General features: G+C 37.3%; 1 protein-coding gene across 2 annotated transcripts in view; it reads left to right on the forward strand.

The window, feature by feature from the left end:
* Window positions 1–19,271, forward strand: part of CACNA2D1 (calcium voltage-gated channel auxiliary subunit alpha2delta 1) — a 515,558-nt gene that overhangs the window by 372,186 nt on the left and 124,101 nt on the right. For both annotated transcript variants that reach the window (XM_060304737.1, XM_060304738.1), the window contains exons 9-10: window positions 15,840–15,909; window positions 18,474–18,524. In XM_060304737.1, the coding sequence (XP_060160720.1) occupies window positions 15,840–15,909; window positions 18,474–18,524 (121 nt within the window). The remainder of the gene's footprint in view (window positions 1–15,839; window positions 15,910–18,473; window positions 18,525–19,271) is intronic.

Genomic DNA, 19,271 nt, shown 5'->3' on the forward strand with positions numbered 1-19,271 from the left:
CTTTGACCGATACCTCCTTATTTCCCACTTTCCCCAGCCCCTGGCAACCACCATTCTACTCTGCTTCTATAAGTTCGACTATTTTAGATCCCTCATAAAAGTGATATCATGTAGTACTTGTCCTTCTGTGTCTGCTTATTTTATTTAGCGTAATATTCTCCAGGCTCATTCATGTTGTCACATGTGGCAGGATTTCCTCTTTTTTAAAGCTGAATGAGTGCTCTTTATGGTAATAATGCTGTAATAGAACCAAATCTCTTTAGCAAAGACACTAAGACAATATTATAATTAAAGGTAGACCACTATATTTCTTTTTATGCTAAGACGTGTTTTCAGCACATTTCACACTTCTTTCAGGTTTAAAGACTTTTTACAGTGAAGTGATTTTTAAAAAATTTCTCGGTAAGCCATACTTTCCTCTCTGATTTTAACCTTGCCATTTTGATACCAGCCAAATTAACGTAGAACAGCTCATCCCTGATTACTGTCTGTTAAAGCAAATATGAAAATAGCCTTTAAATATTGTTAATTATCTTAATTGTGAGTGGAAATAGAATAAATGTTACTTAATTGGATTTTCAAATAACAAGATTTGGGGCTCAGGCTAGAAGCTCCCTACTAGCTGTGAGGAACTGGGTGAGTCTCCTAAACTTTCTGAGCTTTAGTCATCAAATCTGAAAAATAGGAACACCAAGGCTTCAGTTTATCCTCTGAGGGTTGTGATCAATGAGATAATAGAAGGAAAAGTACTTTGGAAAATGCAAAACAGTAGACATTTTTACAAGAGTGAGTATCAACTAGAATAATTTTGCCTAAATCCAGATTTCTCTTCATGTGAGAAATTAAAAAACGTAATTGAGGGCTTCCCTGGTGGTGCAGTGGTTGAGAGTCCGCCTGCCGATGCAGGGGACACGGGTTCGTGCCCCGGTCCGGGAAGATCCCACATGCCGCGGAGCGGCTAGGCCCATGAGCCATGGCCGCTGAGCCTGCGCGTCGAGAGCCTGTGCTCCGCAACGGGAGAGGCCACAACAGTGAGAGGCCCGCATACCGCCAAAAAAAAAAAAAAAAAAAAACGTAATTGAGGTCGCAATCAATTGACAAGGGAGCAGAAGCTGAAATAGAAATGTGGAAGGAGTTCTAGACAGATGACTAAGCAATAATATCTAGCAGTACCTCGACACAGTGGAGTTGGTCAGAAGATGTAGGTTTTAGATGATGACCTTGGTTAAGTCACCTCTCTGTAGGGTGGCTAGATAAAATAACGGATGCCCGGGCTTCCCTGGTGGCGCAGTGGCTGAGAGTCTGCCTGCTGATGCGGGGGACGCGGGTTCGTGCCCCGGTCCGGGAGGATCCCACGTGCCGCGGAGCGGCTGGGCCCGTGAGCCATGGCCGCTGGGCCTGCGCGTCCGGGGCCTGTGCTCCGCAGCGGGAGAGGCCACAACAGCGAGAGGCCCACATACCGCAAAAAATAATAATAATAATAAAAAAATAAAGGATGCTCAATTAAAATTCAGTTTCATATAGAGAAGAATTTTTTAGTGTAAGTATGCGATACTTGGGAAATATTTACATTCAAATGTGTGGTTTTTTAATCAAAATTCAACTTTAACGGGATGTCCTGTATTTCTTTTTCCTAAATTGGTTAACTTTATCTCTCAGGCTCTGAGTTTGTGAGAAAATACGAGAAATCAACTTCCCCACTACCTCACAGAATTGTGAGGATCAAACAATCTGTTTCATATATTAATGTTGGGTTGGCCAAAAAGTTCATTCAGGTTTTTCCATATCAACTTACAGAAAAACCCGAGCACACTTTTTGGCCAACCCAATACAAATGTAGAATTTTGTAATTGTCATTTTTTTAATTCTGTAAACTACCTTTAAAAGATGTTGCCACATTATTGTAAATAAAGTGTTTTGTAGAAATTAGAATTCTCTGACTCACAATAGAGTCTAAAAAAATAGTCTTTGTCAGTGTTAAGATGCTACTTAGAACAGGGCTACGTGATGTGAGTGGCTTAAGCAGGTATATACCCAATAGCCTGGGTATAAATCCCGCTGCCATCAATTGAAGTGGTGGTAAGCTTTGGAAAACAGTCACAGACTTGAGCTGTGAAACGAGGATAAAATGGTTAAATTGTAGAATTGTTAAGAGGAAAAAGGAATGAAATATGTTTCTTATTTTCTAAAATGTATAGGAGAAAGTCAGTGATGGTTAGCCACCCTCATGATTTCCATTTGTTAGGTTGTTTAAACTGCATGGAGACAACTACTGCTTCCATATAAGGAGGGCTCTAGAGCTGACATAATATAAAGGCACCTCTGCAGAGTGATTCTGAATAGCAGTTTGGTAATTAGTGGGAATTTGTACTCTAACATCTGTCCTTAGACTGAATATCAATAAATTGTCTGTTTTCTAATTTGGTTGATAATGTATGGAAATAAGCTATAAAAATGACTTGTATGTCTTTTTTCTTTTTTCCCCTCTTTGTCCTCTCCAAATTAGAAGGTAGGTAGGCTGGCTGTGTGATAATAGAAGGAACATTATACTGAGGGAAGAGAAGTTCTTGATTCGTATTAAAGCTGCCATCAGCATAGGTGTGTACTTCCGCTAAGTCATGTTCTATCTGTGAACCTATTTCTTCAGCAGTAATTTGGGATGATCGAAGAATGTGATTTCCAGGGCAGACACTATCTTTATTTACTTACGCATTTAGACCTTTAGCATTTGCTAAGTTCACAGTCTTTGTTCTGTAGGATGATAACTAGAGGGGCTTGCCTTAGCTATACAGCTTGTTTCATGGCAGAGTAAAGCTGGAACCCATGTCTGGTGACATCTTCATTGAATATGTGATGACTGGACAATCAGTTTCATTTATGAGTGCTTTCCTTTAGAAGCCCTTGATTTATATAAATTTACCTTAATGCTAGTAAAACTGCTTTCAAGAGCTATCAACTTTGTGAATTTTTATGCATCATAGAAACGGTACATACAAACTAGGCATTTCATCTATTAGTGTCTCTTGAAATTGTACCAATTACTGTAGTAATTGGGATTGTAATCAGGACTTAGTGGCTTGTCAAAATGCCAATGTAGGCAGCTTACTCTTTTTAGATAATTAGTTGCACTTAAAAAAAAAGAAAGAAAAAAACTAAAAATTTCCTCAATTTCATATTACATTTTAAAAATATCTTATTAATCATTTGTTCTTTCTTCATCCTCCTTCATTTGTTCATTTCAAAAACGTGGGTTTACAGTACAGGAACCTAACATATGTTGAATTAGTTTTAAATATTCCTTAGGGAGACACTTCCTTGTTCTTATATCTGCTAGGATTTTGGTAGAAGAAAATGCAAAAGGACCTGTGTGCAAAGTATATAGAAGGACGTATTTTTGCCATGCGGATAGCCAGTTGTTCTTGAGCTGCTTAACTCTTTTTTTTTTTTGCGGTACGCGGGCCTCTCACTGTTGTGGCCTCTCCCGTTGCGGAGCACAGGCTCCGGACGCGCAGGCTCAACGGCCATGGCTCACAGGCCCAGCCGCTCCGCGACATGTGGGATCTTCCCGGACCGGGGCACTAACCTGCGTCCCCTGCATCAGCAGGCGGACTCTCAACCACTGCACCACCAGGGAAGCCCCTCTTTTTGAAAATACTTTAAAAATGTTTTAAACAGCAAATAGCAGATGACAAAGTAGTCCAAAGAATCCTTTTTTGGTTATTTAAGAAGGGAGCATTTGATAGATTTCTGGTTGATTTGAAGAAAACAAGATAACAGTGGATCTTCAACATTTGGGGGCATTTATAGAAGAACTGCTTTCATTGATCAATTATCTTAAAAAAATACCTGTATTTTTGTTTTTTACTTTGATATTTGTGAATGGATACAAAGTTTAACTATAAATATGTTTAACTACATTTGTTGATTGCTGTATAAATACACTTTATGTTGAAATGATTACTTCATTGGTTTTTTAATGCTAATAATGATTAAAGTCCAGTGTATCAGTTAGGACTAGTATTAGCTACCAGTTAAAGAAAAGCCAGAACAATGGTGATTTCAACACTATGGAGGTTTGTTTCTCACTCAAGTCAAAGTATATCAGTTACAGAGACCAGGACTGATAAGGAAGCTTCACATATAAGGGGTTGACAACTCCTATCATTTCTCTGTCATCCTCTGAGTAAATTGTCTGCTGCAGTGTCCACCACTGTTGCTTGTGTTTTTTCTTAAGGGACTAAGAGTGGTATTCCCTCCCTTTTTAAGGCACTTTCTGGAAGTCATACAAAACCTTTCACGTGACATTGGCCAGAGTTTAGTGGTCTCATGGTCACAGTTAGCTTCAAGGCGCCATGTACACAGCTAAAAAGCACAAGCTATACCAAGGAGGAAGGGGAGAAGAGATATTGGGAGACAAAAAATCTCTGTCATGCTCCCTCTACTCTTTCTGTGAGTTTTGGCTTTTTTAGATTCTACCAATAAGTGATGTCATACAGTATTTGTCTTTCTGTCTGACTTAGCCCTCATAAAAGTGTATCAAATCAACACATTGTACACCTTAAACTTACACAATGTTATATCTGAATTATAGCTCAATAAAAAAAGATAAAATGAGAAAAACATAAAAATGAATTCATGAATTTAGTGACAGACATAGGATATAAGGTAAGATGACTAATTTTTTTTTTTTTTGCGGTACGTGGGCCTCTCACTGTTGTGGCCTCTCCTGTTGCGGAGCACAGGCTCCGGACGCGCAGGCTCAATGGCCATGGCTCACGGGCCCAGCCGCTATGCGGCATGTGGGATCCTCCCGGACCAGGGCACGAACCCGTGTCCCCTGACTCGGCAGGCGGACCCCCAACCACTGCGCCACCAGGGAAGCCCTAAGATGACTAATTTTTAATTTGGATATGAGAATGCTTACTGAAATAAAATATCAGAAATATTTTTATTTGGGGGCTAAAATGATGAGTTTGACTTAGAATAGTAAAATTTGATGTATTGACAGGAGAGTCCACAATAATTCTATTTACACCCAAGCACAAGGTTTATATTCTGAATTACATGATTTGCTTTTCTATATACCATCAATAAGTTGTGTTGTCTAAGGGACACATCTTATATATATACAAATTAATGTATTATTTTGAAATTCTCACATGATGCTGATTTACAGAGGTATTTCTGTAGCCTTATTTTTGTTTCCTTTTACATAACCTCATCTCCTACCTGAGTCTGTCTTATTTTTCTCATGTAAGGGTTGCAGAGTTGCTAACTTTGCAATCAACTATGGATCCAGTCACACTTAAACTGATGAAATGATTTCACAGGTGAGAGCAGTTAAGTAGGATGCTAATATGAAAATGGAAGGTGCTCTTAATTTGATGGGGGATAACACTGTATATAAAATATGTGAATAAGTTTAGTTTAAAAGCTTTAGCTCTTTGTAACTTCTAAAATATCTCATTCTGTTCCTTTTTCTTTGATATATTGCTAAATTTGTATACCTTATGCTGTCCATTTTTAGATGCATAGAACCATCTTTGATATGTAATTCATTTTATGTTCAGTATATTTTATTAAGAAAAATTAAAAACATTTTTGTCAAAAATTCAGACTTTTTAAGTACTTCTCTCAGATATACCAAATATAAAATTTCTAAGAAATATATCCTTACCCCATTATCTAAGAAGATTTACTGACATAAAAATAGGAAATTTGTTCCTGTCGAATCATTGTTTGTTTTTATAAATATGTCATTATCATCACCTAACTGGATTTATTTGCTTGCAAAAACAGAAAGCTTTTTCTCTGTTGGAGTTCACATTTTTCTCTATGTAGCACACATCTGCAATTATTTTCCAGTAAATCCTTCTCATCTTTTACTTCATAGAACGTAATGTGTTCAAGTTTATTTTTGAGCCACAGCTAATAACTACATATGGACCATCTAAATGATTAAGTCTTTGTGTACCATTTACTTTATGGAATATTTCACTTAACCACACAACTTGACCTTGTTATCTGTTACTTCTGTTGACAAACAAATATCCCTTGTTAAATGGAAATGTTTTACCTGGTCTATCTGACATCTACAGAATTACCAGAAAATCACTTTGTAATAAGTACTTTAATTTTTAAAACTATGATCATTTATCCTTGGCTTTAATACTGTGTATCTGTATGTGAGTTTCCAATACTTATTTTTCTATAAATTAGAGAAGTGTTCTGGACATATTACAGTGGAGATACCAAAGGTGCTCTCAAGGCAATATAACACTATCATTGAACTTCAAGTCTCATTGTTCAGAAACAGTATTAAAATCTAAAAAGAATCTGATTATGTCAATATAGTCAAGTGTGAGTTGGAAGGAAGAAAACTGATAAGAACAAGCAAAACTGCTGTTTCTGAAGAAATTGAGGTATCCTAAGGATTCAGATACCAGTAGGAGAGAATTTTGCTCTGGAGGAGCTCACAGGTAGATGAGACAGAAAAAATATAAAGACATAAACACACAATGCAAAGAGACATCTAATAAATTTATTAAAAAGTTATCTGGAGTTAACTTAGATTATCACTTCTCCAGTAAAATTAAACAGTCTGGAACTGTTCACTTAATTCCATTTGACTCACTTGCTGTGGCCTTGAGGCCATCCAAAAACTCTAAACCAGCCTACATTTTGAGTTTTGTCTCTTACTGTACAGTTAAACCTTCACCATGTACCCCAAATTGCCTTTTTTTCCCCTTTTTAAACTCTTTAATTTCATTTTATTTTCTACAACCTGCCCCCCCCTTTTTCCTATCTCTATATGCTTTGATCCCAGACCCCCATTTCTGGTCACATGCATCTTATCCATCATTCAAAATAGAATACAGACATGTGAAGGCTTTCCTAAAAGCAATCTTTCTTTATTTTGTTCTCTCAGAGAACTTGGTTTTTATCTAGATGACAGCAGCTATCAAATTTTTTCTTCCTTCAGAATTTATTTTCATATGCTCTTTTTTAAAAAACATGGCAATATAAGTAAGCGCAGGTAAAGAGGTATATAAATCTATATCTATACCTGTATCTATATCTATATCTAATGTGTGTGTGCGCGTGCCCCGTAGCACCTAAGGCAGAGCCTTGCATATAGTGAAGAATAGGGATTTGCTGAATTAAGCTAGATAAACAAGTCAGGATCATATCAGAGCTGAAAACAAGTTATCACAGTAGAACTTCAGAGAATCAGTTTCTAAATAAAATGAAACAAGGGGAAAAATGCAGATAGGAAACAGAGTTACCATTATCTGTGTCCCTGCCTATACACCTTTCCCATCCTGCCCTCTTCCTTCTGCCAGTATTCTCCGGGGGTTTCTGGGGTAACCTCTTGAAGTCAGTTTTTAGATTCCTAGGAAGTTTTTTGACTGTGTGACACCAGCCTGCATCATGGGGAGGGGGTAGGATGGGAAAATGGTATGAGGTTCCAAGCCCTAGTCATAAGACTATGCATTTACGTAGTTAAAATCTAAGCACATTTTATAGTAATCTATTATTTTAAAGTAGTTCCAGTGACTCAGTGATGCTGTTTTCAAATATCCACATATGGAGTACTTAGTATTGTGCCACCACTAGTTCTGAATGTTTACGTGTATAAATAATTGAATCTTAGCTGTAACCCTTGGAGGTGGAAACTGTTACCCCCGTTTTACTGGAAAAGGTTAAGTAACTTATCCAATGAAAATCTAGGTAGACTAGCTCTAAAACTTCTCTCTTAAGTGCGACACTAGGCTATTTCCAGTCAGAGAAGAAAATTTTGAAGGGAGAAGGGAATAGGCTCTTCTTACTAGCATTTACCCAGCTGGAATGACTGCCTTCAGCCTGTGGATCCCACTGGTGGTTCTACGCTGTAAAGCTTCAGTTGTTCAGGATTTGAAAACTTGATCTGGGAATGGTTATTGTTTGGGGACCAGTTACTGTTCAGAAACATATGTGTACCCTGAAATTCATCATTGATCCATGAAAGATAAGACAGTCATCACAACTGCCTAGATTCTAGCAATACAAATATTATATAGCAGTAAGCAGTTTCCTAGGGCCAAAATAATCCTCTCCTAAGAAGACAATATAAGAAAAAATAATGAAATAGACTTCAAATATTCCATGAAGCTTTTGCCTCGTGCACTTTCTCCGAGCTTTAAAACTTGACTCGGGTCTATGTCACTGGGTACAGTTCTGACCTGTATCAGGCTATTAATTCAGTTCCATACACAATAGCTAGCACAACAGAGACTATAAATATTTCTCTCAGGTGGAACTCCTACTTAGTAGGTAAATCAGTTGGTTGGGGTAAGTCTGGTCCATGAGGTTTCCAGAGACTGAGGGTTCCATCTATCTGCCATTCCTTAGGTTGTTGCCCTCATCTGTAGGATCAAAACTGGATCAATACTACTACATCCACAGTTGAGGCCAAAAGTAAAGGGGAAAAAACTGGAAGGCAAGCAGCATGACCCCCAAATTGTACATGTGTCACTTCTGCTCACATGCTATTGACTAAAATTTTATAACATGACCCCACCTTGGCAAAAGAGACTGAGAAGTACAGTTTCTTGTGGGCAGCCAACTAAAACTTTAGGGTTACTTTTACCAGAAGGAAAAACAAAAGTGTATTTTGAAGGCCTGTCACAGTCTGTTCCTCTGGGAGTGTAAGTATCTGTGCACACTTTCCCATACATAGAACATACTCACTTCCTTTCCACAGGAGATGTTCCAAAGTCCCAACAAGTTGGTACCTTCAGCTCAAAATTCAGGATCTCCAGGTCACATGCAATTCTCTCCATCATGCGGATATGACTTTTCCTAATTTGGCTACCTAACAACGCAGCAGAATACCCGTTACTTACTCTGCCCTATTCCCATCACTGACCAGATATCTAATAGGCAATGGTGCTGTCTTCTGGATGACAATAAAAACTTCCATATGGAGAAAGTGAGAGGGAAAAAGAGAGCAATCACTGGTCCATGATATGTATCATAATCCTCCAGGCAAGGAAATATAAAGACCTCCTACTCCTGTGTAAAGTTTCTTGGTTAGCCCATCTGACGGTTCCCGGTAGTGTTCTGTGGTTGCAACTCTCTTGTCTGTAACCCTTTCAAGCACATGTGAAGGGGCGTGCTTGGGGTTTCTGGTGCAGGTTTAGAGCTCAAAAACTGCTTTAGGGTTCACAACAGTTGCAGGATTTCTGCAGACTAGGTTTGTGCTTTCTTTGGTAACACAAATATCAGTGACAACACGTGGTTGGCTTCCAATTTTTTTCTTCTAGCGAGTTTCTTGTGCAAGCAACCCCAGCCCTAGGATTTAGTCTAGAAGTCATTCTTAAGCTCAACGTGCTATACATTTACTGGGTTCTGTATTTAGCCCTTTCTTAGCTCTCTCATCTTAAAGGTGGCTTACTTGACAACATTGCTGAGAACAGAACATAGTAGTGGACATTATTCATCTTTACGTTGTCTATCTGTACCTGTGGCAGAGGCTGCTGGCTGTCTACGAAAGTTCTGTCCTCCCGTTCTAGCCTAATGTTTTGCTTTTGGGCATGACTGCCTAGCCAGGACCACTCTTGCATCTGTGTAGGACCATGTGACTAGTTCTTACCAGCAGAATATGAGTGAAAGTGAAATATGTGTCACTTCAAATCTGAGGTTGTTAGGACTTGGTTGTTCCTTCTCCTTGGAACTTCCTGCCTCCCTCTGTCAGCTGCATGTCACTGTCCTAGGTGACCTTGGAAACCAAGCATTGAAGAATGCAAAAGCTGCACCAGCTACAGGTCTCTGAATACCTGTTTGGAGCAGAATCTATGCCTTGTGACTAGTAGTATCTAACTTAATCTGCTCGATGAGACAGAAATAATCTTTACTGTGCAGAAACAGAAGATTTGAGATTGCTCAAGTCACTTTGTGTTACCATAGCTAATACAGAATTCTCTTTCTATGTTTAGGGTTTCCTAGGTTAAAAGTTTTATTGGGGAGCAGAGCCTATCTGCTGCCTCAAAATCTGAAGAGGACAGCTATTTGCTTTCCAAGAGGCACTGACACCTTGACATGTGTACATAACCCTCACTCTGTTATGTACCTGACCCTTGATGGGGGAGCCATGATGCAAATAAATTAAGGACTGTGTAGAATCCATACTGAGATGGTAGTAGTTGCTCAGCAACATTCAGATTCCAGGAAATTTTGTGAGCTGTGCAGTACACATTTATTGAATTAATTTTTCCTTAGAAGAACAGTCCAAATTCATTATCTTGGCTAGCAATTCAGAACCATGACTAATACTTCATAGGAGATGATTGAGACAAGCCTAAAACAAATGATTCACATAACATAAATTAGATCCAGGCAGTAGAAACAGGGTTGGTTTTTATAGGCATTTTTGAGTATGTGAAATTTACTTTTTTTGTCTTTCCATGAGACTAAAAATTGAAGTCTTTTAGAATTAGAAAATGCATTTTAAGTTAATTGGAAATGCAATTAGATGTCATTTGAAATAGTGTTTCTACCAAGGGAATCAGCCCTCAATTCATCATTTTGTACTTTATTGTCTCCTAGCAGAAATTTAAAAAATTGATACTCTTCTTTTTAGACCGTATTAACTAGAAAATGCCTCTACAATCTGCATACTTTCTCAAGAATATTTCAGTATCCTAAGTTAACGTACAGGTAAACACCTTTTTTAACTCCGTGGTTTGATACTGACATAGCACACCCTAAATGTCATGTGAAGTAGAAATGTCATCAGATAGATTTAGTCAGATACACCCACAGTTCATTTTTTGTCAGGAAAAAAAAGCATAAATGATCATTATCACCATTAATAATGGCATTCAGAAATGAGATGCCCACATTGTAGGCTGTCATTTCCACTCCTTTCTCCTGTCATTCCAAAATCTTACTGGAAAGCAAAAGGGACATTTAAAATGAGTGACATTTCACTTTTTACAGGGACTTGTAGAAGCTCCGATTTCCTTCCATGGAGCCTTTATTGTACCTCATTATGAAACTGATTATTTCAGGGAATTGCAGTGTATGGTTATTATCTGTTTTTACTATTTGACCTTCCATATTTCTGAGCCTATATATATAATGTACCATGTAAGTACCACAGTGGGATTTTACAACAAACTAATTAGTAATATCACAGAAGAAACTACATTATTTAATTTTAAAATAATATAAATAATTCAATGTAACCGAGGGATATTTCCTAATAGTAAATGTCTCAGCAGACTTCTAAGGGAACATTATTAATATTTTTAAATAGAAACCATCTAAGATTATAAAACATGTTAAAATGTAATGGTCTGGCTCCTACTGTAAATTATAGCCCTTTTTTCTGTCTTTAAAGAAATAAATTTTATAGAACATAGTAATATATATCACAGTTCATTTCAATTAGCAGTTATACTGAAAACAGATCCTAGGTGAATGTGCTCTGCAAAAAATTCAGAAATCTAATTTAAGCGTGACTTTCAAATTCCAATTTTTTGACCACTTTCAACTCATGATGGCAACTATTATATTGGCAGTGGTGATTAATCTCACTTCTCAACTCATCAAAACTCAACTGAGTCCAGTCAGGAGAGAGATAACACAATGTCTTGAACAGGAAAAGTTAATTTTTTTTTAAGGATAATTTTATTTTTTTTTAATTAAATTATTTATTTTTGGCTGTGTTGGGTCTTCGTTTCTGTGCGCAGGCTTTCTCTCATTGCGGCAAGCGGGAGCTACTCTTCGTTGTGATGCGCAGGCTTCTCACTGCGGTGGCTTCTCTTGTTGCGGAGCACGGGCTCTAGGCGTGTGGGCTTCACTAGTTATGGCTCACGGGCTCAGTAGTTGTGGCTCACGGGCTTAGTTGCTCCATGGCATGTGGAATCTTACCGGACCAGGGATCGAACCCATGTCCCCTGCATTGGCAGGTGGATTCTTAACCACTACGCCACCAGGGAAGTCCTAAAAGTTAATTTTTTAATAAAGAATTATTAACTACAGCAGGGATTAAGGAGGGATTGGCTAGAAGTATAGAGAACTCTAAATAATATTGGACTAGCAGGTGAAATATTATATAATTTAATATAATAACTACCACCCATAGGGCAGAAATAGCCCAAGGAAGAGACTTTGGTCCCCCAGTGCCCCTGGATTGAGATGCAGATCTTTTTACAGAGGACATGGTCGTGATCCGCCAAATGTCAGAGAAGGTACTACAGTGTCACACTGGTAGGACTTGCTGGAAGTTCACCCTCTAAAAGGTTCCTGGTGTCTCATCAGAGGCTCTCCACTACAAAAATACCCAGGGGTACTGCTGGAGAACCAGAGAGCTCTCCAGAAGCCTTGGTCTGGAGAAGCTACCCACGAGCTCTGGAGAATACTCAAGCACTGCAGGAGCCAAACACCAGGAAAGCTACATTTGCTGCCAGAGCGTTTGAGCAAACAAACCAGACCAGGAATCAAAAACCACTTTCTCATTCAGCATATTTCTTTCTTCATCTGCGGACAAAGCTTAAGATTGTGCTTGTGGGTAAAAGAAAAATATTTGAAGGACCCAGAGATATTTTCATAGAACAAGATAAATGGGTGAATTCGGAGCTGAGGCAATAAATGTACAATCAGCATAACAGTATACTAAAAGAAGAATAAAAGTTATTTAAATATGTAGTTATTACAAAGACCCTATCTTGAGGAGCTAGATAATAGTTGAAAGTGAACTGATATGTCTGCCTGCATGCTTGTAGCTTAATTCTAGTGCTACCACAAAAAAAAAAAAAGTCATTTTATCTCACTGGCTCTAAGTTTCTGCAAATGCAAATGGAAAGAATTAAAGTAAATTTACCATTTCAGTTGCATTGACTGTATCAGTAAATGGTTGTTGGGGGAGTGCTATATTTAAACTTAACTGTTTCTTATAAATGTGATTAGTCATTTAAAATGAATAAATTGTTTTATAATATAGCTGCTAATAAGAAAGAAAATTCACAGTCAAGGAGAAGCTCAGTAGTATATGTTTTTGACATATCCTAAATGGCCGAATTATCTTAGTTGGCTAATAAACGTGATTCTCAGAAAAGTTCTATGTAATTTTCATCATTTCTCAATAAATAAAATGGCAAAATAGATTGAAGGGCATAAGTCATATGAATTATTATTAGGAATTTTCCAAAGAGTCATATGTTTAAAAGTGTTCAAGGAGAGGAGGACTTCAGCATAAAATTATCATCCAATTCATCAGCATTTATTGTTCTCCGTTGGGTCTAAGGGGTGCGTGTGTGTATGTGTGTGTGTGTGTGTGTGTGTGTGTGTGTGTGTGTGTAAAGCTTTGTAAAGTATTTTACAAAAGTATTTTTAGATTTAATTAGAATAGTGTAAATTAATTGCATTTAAAAAGCAATACAGTTAGATGTACTATTTTTCTGTTTACTGCAAAATGATAAAGGCTCTGAAACGAACAGAAGATTCTTTTGTTTTTAAGTTTATTATTATTTTTTAAAATTTATTTTGGTTGTGCCAGGTCTTAGTTGCGGCAAGCAGGCTCCTTAGTTGTGGCTCATGGGCTACTGTAGTTGTGGCACATGTGCTCCTTATTGCAGCTGCTGGGCTCCTTAGTCGCGGCTTGTGGGCTGTGCTCCTTAGTTGTGGCATGTCTGCCCCTTAGTTGTGGCCGGCGGGCTTCTTAGTTGCGGCACGTGTGCTTCTTAGTTGTGGCTAGTGGGCTCCTTAGTTGTGGCATGCAAACTCTTAATTGGGGCATGCAAGTGGGATCTAGTTCCCTGACCAGGGATCGAACCCACATCCCCTGCATTGGAAGGCAGATTCTTAACCACTGTGCCACCAGGGAAGTCTCCTAACAGAAGGTTCTTGAATCTGTACTTGAATTACTTCAGATCATTCAAATAAATATCAGGAAAAGTTTTTGTGCAGTTATGTTAATTAGAATGTAACTTTTAAATGATAATTTCAAATGGGCTGGCCATTATCAAATATGGGAATAATAAGGTTAAAAAATTATGCTATTATGTGATAACAATCCAAGAAAAACAATCTTTTTGTAGACCAAGATAATGTAGCATTGAATGAAAATATAAGGATCAAATAATTGTAAGTACAGTTTTCATTAGTGGCAAATAAATTTTCTTTTAAGGTAAATTTTTCTGTTAGTAGAGAAGAAAGAAAATGTATAACCTCTGGACACCTGGTAAAACATATTCATTGTCACCCAGAAAATCCCAATTGTGAACAAGTTATTTCTGAAATAATATGAAAAAGAAATTTGACTTATACAACTTTCTTTTGTATTGCTGTGTTGTTTTAAATTTTAAAAAAGAAAAAGGTTAAGGGCATAAAAATGGTATCTCCCATTTTAACATTACTGTGGATAAGCAGAATGTGTCCTTGGTGCTTTGTGACTTTTAAAATTATTACTTTCCTAGATAAAATCTAATATTGGGTCAGCCAAAAGGTCTGTTCAGTTTTTTTCTGTAAGATGGCTCTAGTAGCACTTAGTTGTCTTTAACTTCATTTGAAACAATTTTGTTAGACAGTATGTGACAGCTGTCATATCGGCGTGCATTTAAAAAGGACTTATCAAAATTGGTGAACTTTCGTGTAGCCATTTTAATACTGATGATGGAAGAAAAAAAAGCAACATTTTTGGCATATTCTTCATTATTTCAAGAAAGGTAAAAACGCAACAGAAATGCAGAAAAAATTGTGCAGTGTATGGAGAAGGTGCTGTGACTGATCGAACGTGTCGAAAGTGGTTTGCGAAGTTTTGTGCTGGAGATTTCTTGCTGGAGGATGCTCCAAGGTCAGGTAGACCAGTTGTTGATAGCGATAAAATCGAGACATTAATTGAGAACAATCAACATTATAACACGTGGGAGATAGCCGACATACTCAAAATATCCAAATAAGCATTGAAAATCATTTGCACCAGCTTGGTTATGTTCATCGCTTTGATGTCTGGGTTCCTCGTAAGTTAAGCAAAGAAACCTTCTTGACCATATTTCCGCATGCGATTCTCTGCTTAAACGTAATGAAAACAAATTGTGACGGGCAATGAAAAGTGGATACTGTACAATAATGTGGAATGGGAACAGATCATGGGATAAATGAAATGAACCACCGCCAACCACACCAAAGGCCAGTCTTCATCGAAAGAAGGTGATGTTGTGTATATGGTAGGACTGGAAAGGAGTCCTCTATTATGAGCTCCTTCCAGAAAACCAAACGATTAATTCCAACAAGTACCGCTCTCAGTTAGACCAACTGAAAGCAGCACTCGACAAAAAGCGTCCAGAATCAGTCAACAGAAAACACATAATCTTCCATCAGGATAATGCAAGACCACATGTTTCTCTGATGACCAGGCAAAAACTGTTACAGCTTGGCTGGGAAGTTCTGATTCATCCGCCGTATTCACCAGACTTCATACCTTCGGATTTCCATTTATTTCGGTCTTTAAAAAATTCTCTTAATGGAAAAAATTTCGATTCCCTGGAAGACTGTAAAAGGCACCTGGAACAGTTCTTTGCTCAAAAAGATAAAAAATTTTGGGGAAATGAAATTATGAAGTTGCCTGAAAAATAGCAGATAGTAGTAGAACAAAAAGGTGAATACGTTTTTCAACAAAGTTCTTGGTGAAAATGAAAAATCTGTCTTTTATTTTTACCTAAAAACCGAAGGCACTTTTTGGCCAACCCAATAGTTTGATTTAACTTCTCTATTTGAAGTTTAAATTCTCTCTCTCGCTCTCTCACTCTGTTGCTGTCTCTCAATCACTTTCTCTCTCTCTCTCTTTTTTTAAGCTTCTCCATGGGTTGATAACAGTAGAACTCCAAACAAGATTGACCTTTATGATGTACGCAGGAGACCATGGTAAGAATTTTGGGGTAGCCATGAAAAGATGAAAAAGACAAAATAAGGTTTCTTTTTTTTGTTTGTTAAAAAGTTGCAAGGGATCTTTCCATTATTAGGATGAATATTGTCTGATTATTTCAAAACCTCTTTTTTCCCTTTTATACATTTGAATTTTTTATACATTTATACTTTAAAACAGTTAAAGCTAAATGAAGATGATGAGTTCAATGGGCAGTGATAATGAAGTTGTTGAAATGAATCATCAAATGCATTTCAAATGGACTACTTTAAGTTTTATAGTCAATGTCATTTCTAAATCTCTTTTAGCTGGTGGGGATTTCTATTGAAAGTCTCCCAGTTTGCTTGGAGTAGGGCTCTAATAATCAACATCTAGATAGAGTAGAATATAGTTTGCCTCTGGTGGTGAACTAATGAGAACTAGCCCCAAGGTAAGAGCTGCCCCTAGTTATAGTCATATAGCTTATGTTTCATTTTTCTAAAAAAAAAGTTTACTTGTTCCTTACTACTAAATAAACTCATTTTCCTAACATATGAATCAAAAAATACCAAATACATCATAATTACACTCACTGGGAAACAATTATTAAACTCGTGCATTTTAATTCATTTTTTGAATGTGTTTAATCGTGTGGTTCTATATTTTTTAATGAGTTCACATGTTATATAATATAGTGCTTTGTAACCTACTCTTTCATATCAATATCTTTTCATAAGAGACACAGTACCATCATTTTAAAAGAATGACCAGATGGTAACTTATTTTAAAAATCCCCTATTATTGGACATTTAGGTTATTTCTGACTTTTTACTAGGGTTCAGACAAATTGTAAGAGACATAATAGTTGATTCAAAGAAACGTATTTAAGGCTTTTAAAATGCCCTATTAAACGTCCCAGTAGCAATTTACATAAACACCAACCATGTATAATAGTACCAGGTATTATTAATCCACATATTATTCTTGATAATATTTCTCTCTCAAAGTTAGTGGCTTTGGAGCCATGGGTTGTTGAGTGGAGGCAAAGCCTATGACATCACATGATTTGGGTTCAGGAACCAGTTGTTTCGGCGGAAACTTAGAAACTAGGTCCCAACTAGAAGAGGCAGACGATATCCTGTCCTCCGTCTTCCTCATGGAGAGGCATGTCAGGACCATTTGTCAAGATGCTAGACATGAACTAGATTTGCCTTCCACTGGAATATCCCAGCAACCCTGCCATTTTACCTTCTAATAGAAAAACAAACTTGAGTGCAAGCTGTAAACTCTGTTTCATGAACATATAGTGCTGAATAGTTACTAATTGTGCTGAATGTTGCCTGAAAACTTATTGGCAGGTTATCTGGCAGCCTTCTGAGAAGTTAGATTTAGAATCTTGGACAATAAGTAGAACACTGAGTTCAGATGCAGCTCTTTTTGTTGGGGAAGGCAGGTCCCCACTTCCCATCAGCCTGTGGCCAGGCAACATGAGTTTTCGGGATCATTCACCTGTAGTTAAGTTTATCTCTACAGTGGCTGAACTATTCTCCTTGAGTCTCTTCACGTGCAGAGATTCTGAATCTGTAGGGCTGGGGTTGAGTGTGGAAATCAGCATTTTGAACTGGCACTCCAGGTGATTTTTAAGATACTATAAAGTCTGAGAACCACTACTTGAAACTCTTGGAAGTAACATTATATATTGTTTTTAATTACTTTATTGTCCCTTTGTCAGTCTTTATTGTCCCTTTGTCAGATTAGACCACTCATCTATTTTTGCCGGGTTTTTTTGTGTGTGTTTAAATATATGATACAATCTTATTATTTGTTTTTATTATTATTATTCTTTATTTATGTATTTATTTAGTTAGTTAGTTTTGGCTGCATTGGGTCTTTGTTGCTGCTCACGGGCTTTCTCTAGTTGTGGTGAGCGGGGGCTACTGTTCGTTGCGGTGCGCGGGCCTCTCATTGTGGTGGCTTCTCTTATTGCAGAGCACAGGCTCTAGGTGTGAGGGCTTCAGTAGTTGTGGCAAGTGGGCTCAGCAGTTGTGGCTCGTGGGCTCTAGAGCGCAGGCTCAGTAGTTGTGGTGCACGGGCTTAGTTGCTCCGTGGCATGTGGGATCTTCCCGGACCAGGGTTCAAACCCATGTCCCCTGCATCGGCAGGCAGATTCTTAACCACTGCGCCAGCAGGGAAGCCCTATTATTATTCTTTAGAGTGAGTTTTAGAACCTGTGGTCAGCAAAATGGAATTTAGGATAACTTTTTTTTTTTTTTTTAGGGAAATGTTCTTCCAGATGTTAATTTCTTTTGCTCCTAGTATCAAAGCACATCTCTTATTCCTTTGTTATAAATATCTGTAAAACATACCTTATGTATTATGCCTCTGACATTTCTTTTATGTTAAATGTAGCTTTTCTAAAGTTGATGTTACAGAATTGTGAATAAAAGAGCATCGTCTACCTAGATAGAATGGAAGTAGGGCCTTGCTTGGAAAATATCTCAGAGATTAGTAAGTAGCAGTTCAACAAATATCAATGCTTGATATTTTACAAGAGAAAAACTTATTCGTATGATATTTGTTACAGGTACATCCAAGGAGCCGCATCTCCTAAAGACATGCTTATTCTGGTTGACGTGTGAGTAGTTAAATATTACGTAATTTTCATATACTGAGAATAGTGGGAGGAGTTTTAGATAACAGTAGTAGGTTGGGACTAGAAAATAGGTTGAAAAAAAGACAAGGAATAATTATGATGGCTTTTATATCCAGACAAAGAAATCAAATTAAGGCAGTAACAAAACAAACAAAAATTCTCTTATTGAAAATGAGAGGAATCTATGTCAAAATTGAAAATTATGGCTTGGTTCTAAATCTGAACTTTTTGAAAAATTATTGATTTGCTTCCAGTTTTTTGCTTTATATTTTAAACAATATGAAAGTACATGGTTGCTAAATCCAAGCTGTTTCTGCTTCCATAAAAAGTAGAATAATTAGTTGGCACTTAGTTATTAATGATTCAGATATCTTTTAGGAATTGGCCACAAAATATCAATAGATAAATATTACATATATTGAATGTCAATACTAGGCCTTTCTCAAGGGCAATGCTGAAATACAAGGAAGAATTTCATGAGTTTTTATATTGGTCATTTTATTTTTTTGTCACATTGCTTCAAGTTAGGGTGTGTGTGTGTGTGTGCGCATGCGCGTTTGTGTGTACTCTTCCAATAAGATAGAAGGTGAAACGGTAGAACATAGTGAAGAATATATCCTGCTTTGGAGATTTAGTTTTTAAGAGCAATACCAAGGAACTAAAAACGTGAGGTATAAAATGCTTATATTATTTTCCCTGAGAGAACAGAAGTATACCCTCATCTGTTCT

This window comes from Globicephala melas, chromosome 9 (assembly GCF_963455315.2).
Source record: "Globicephala melas chromosome 9, mGloMel1.2, whole genome shotgun sequence".
NCBI classification, from domain to species: domain Eukaryota; kingdom Metazoa; phylum Chordata; class Mammalia; order Artiodactyla; family Delphinidae; genus Globicephala; species Globicephala melas.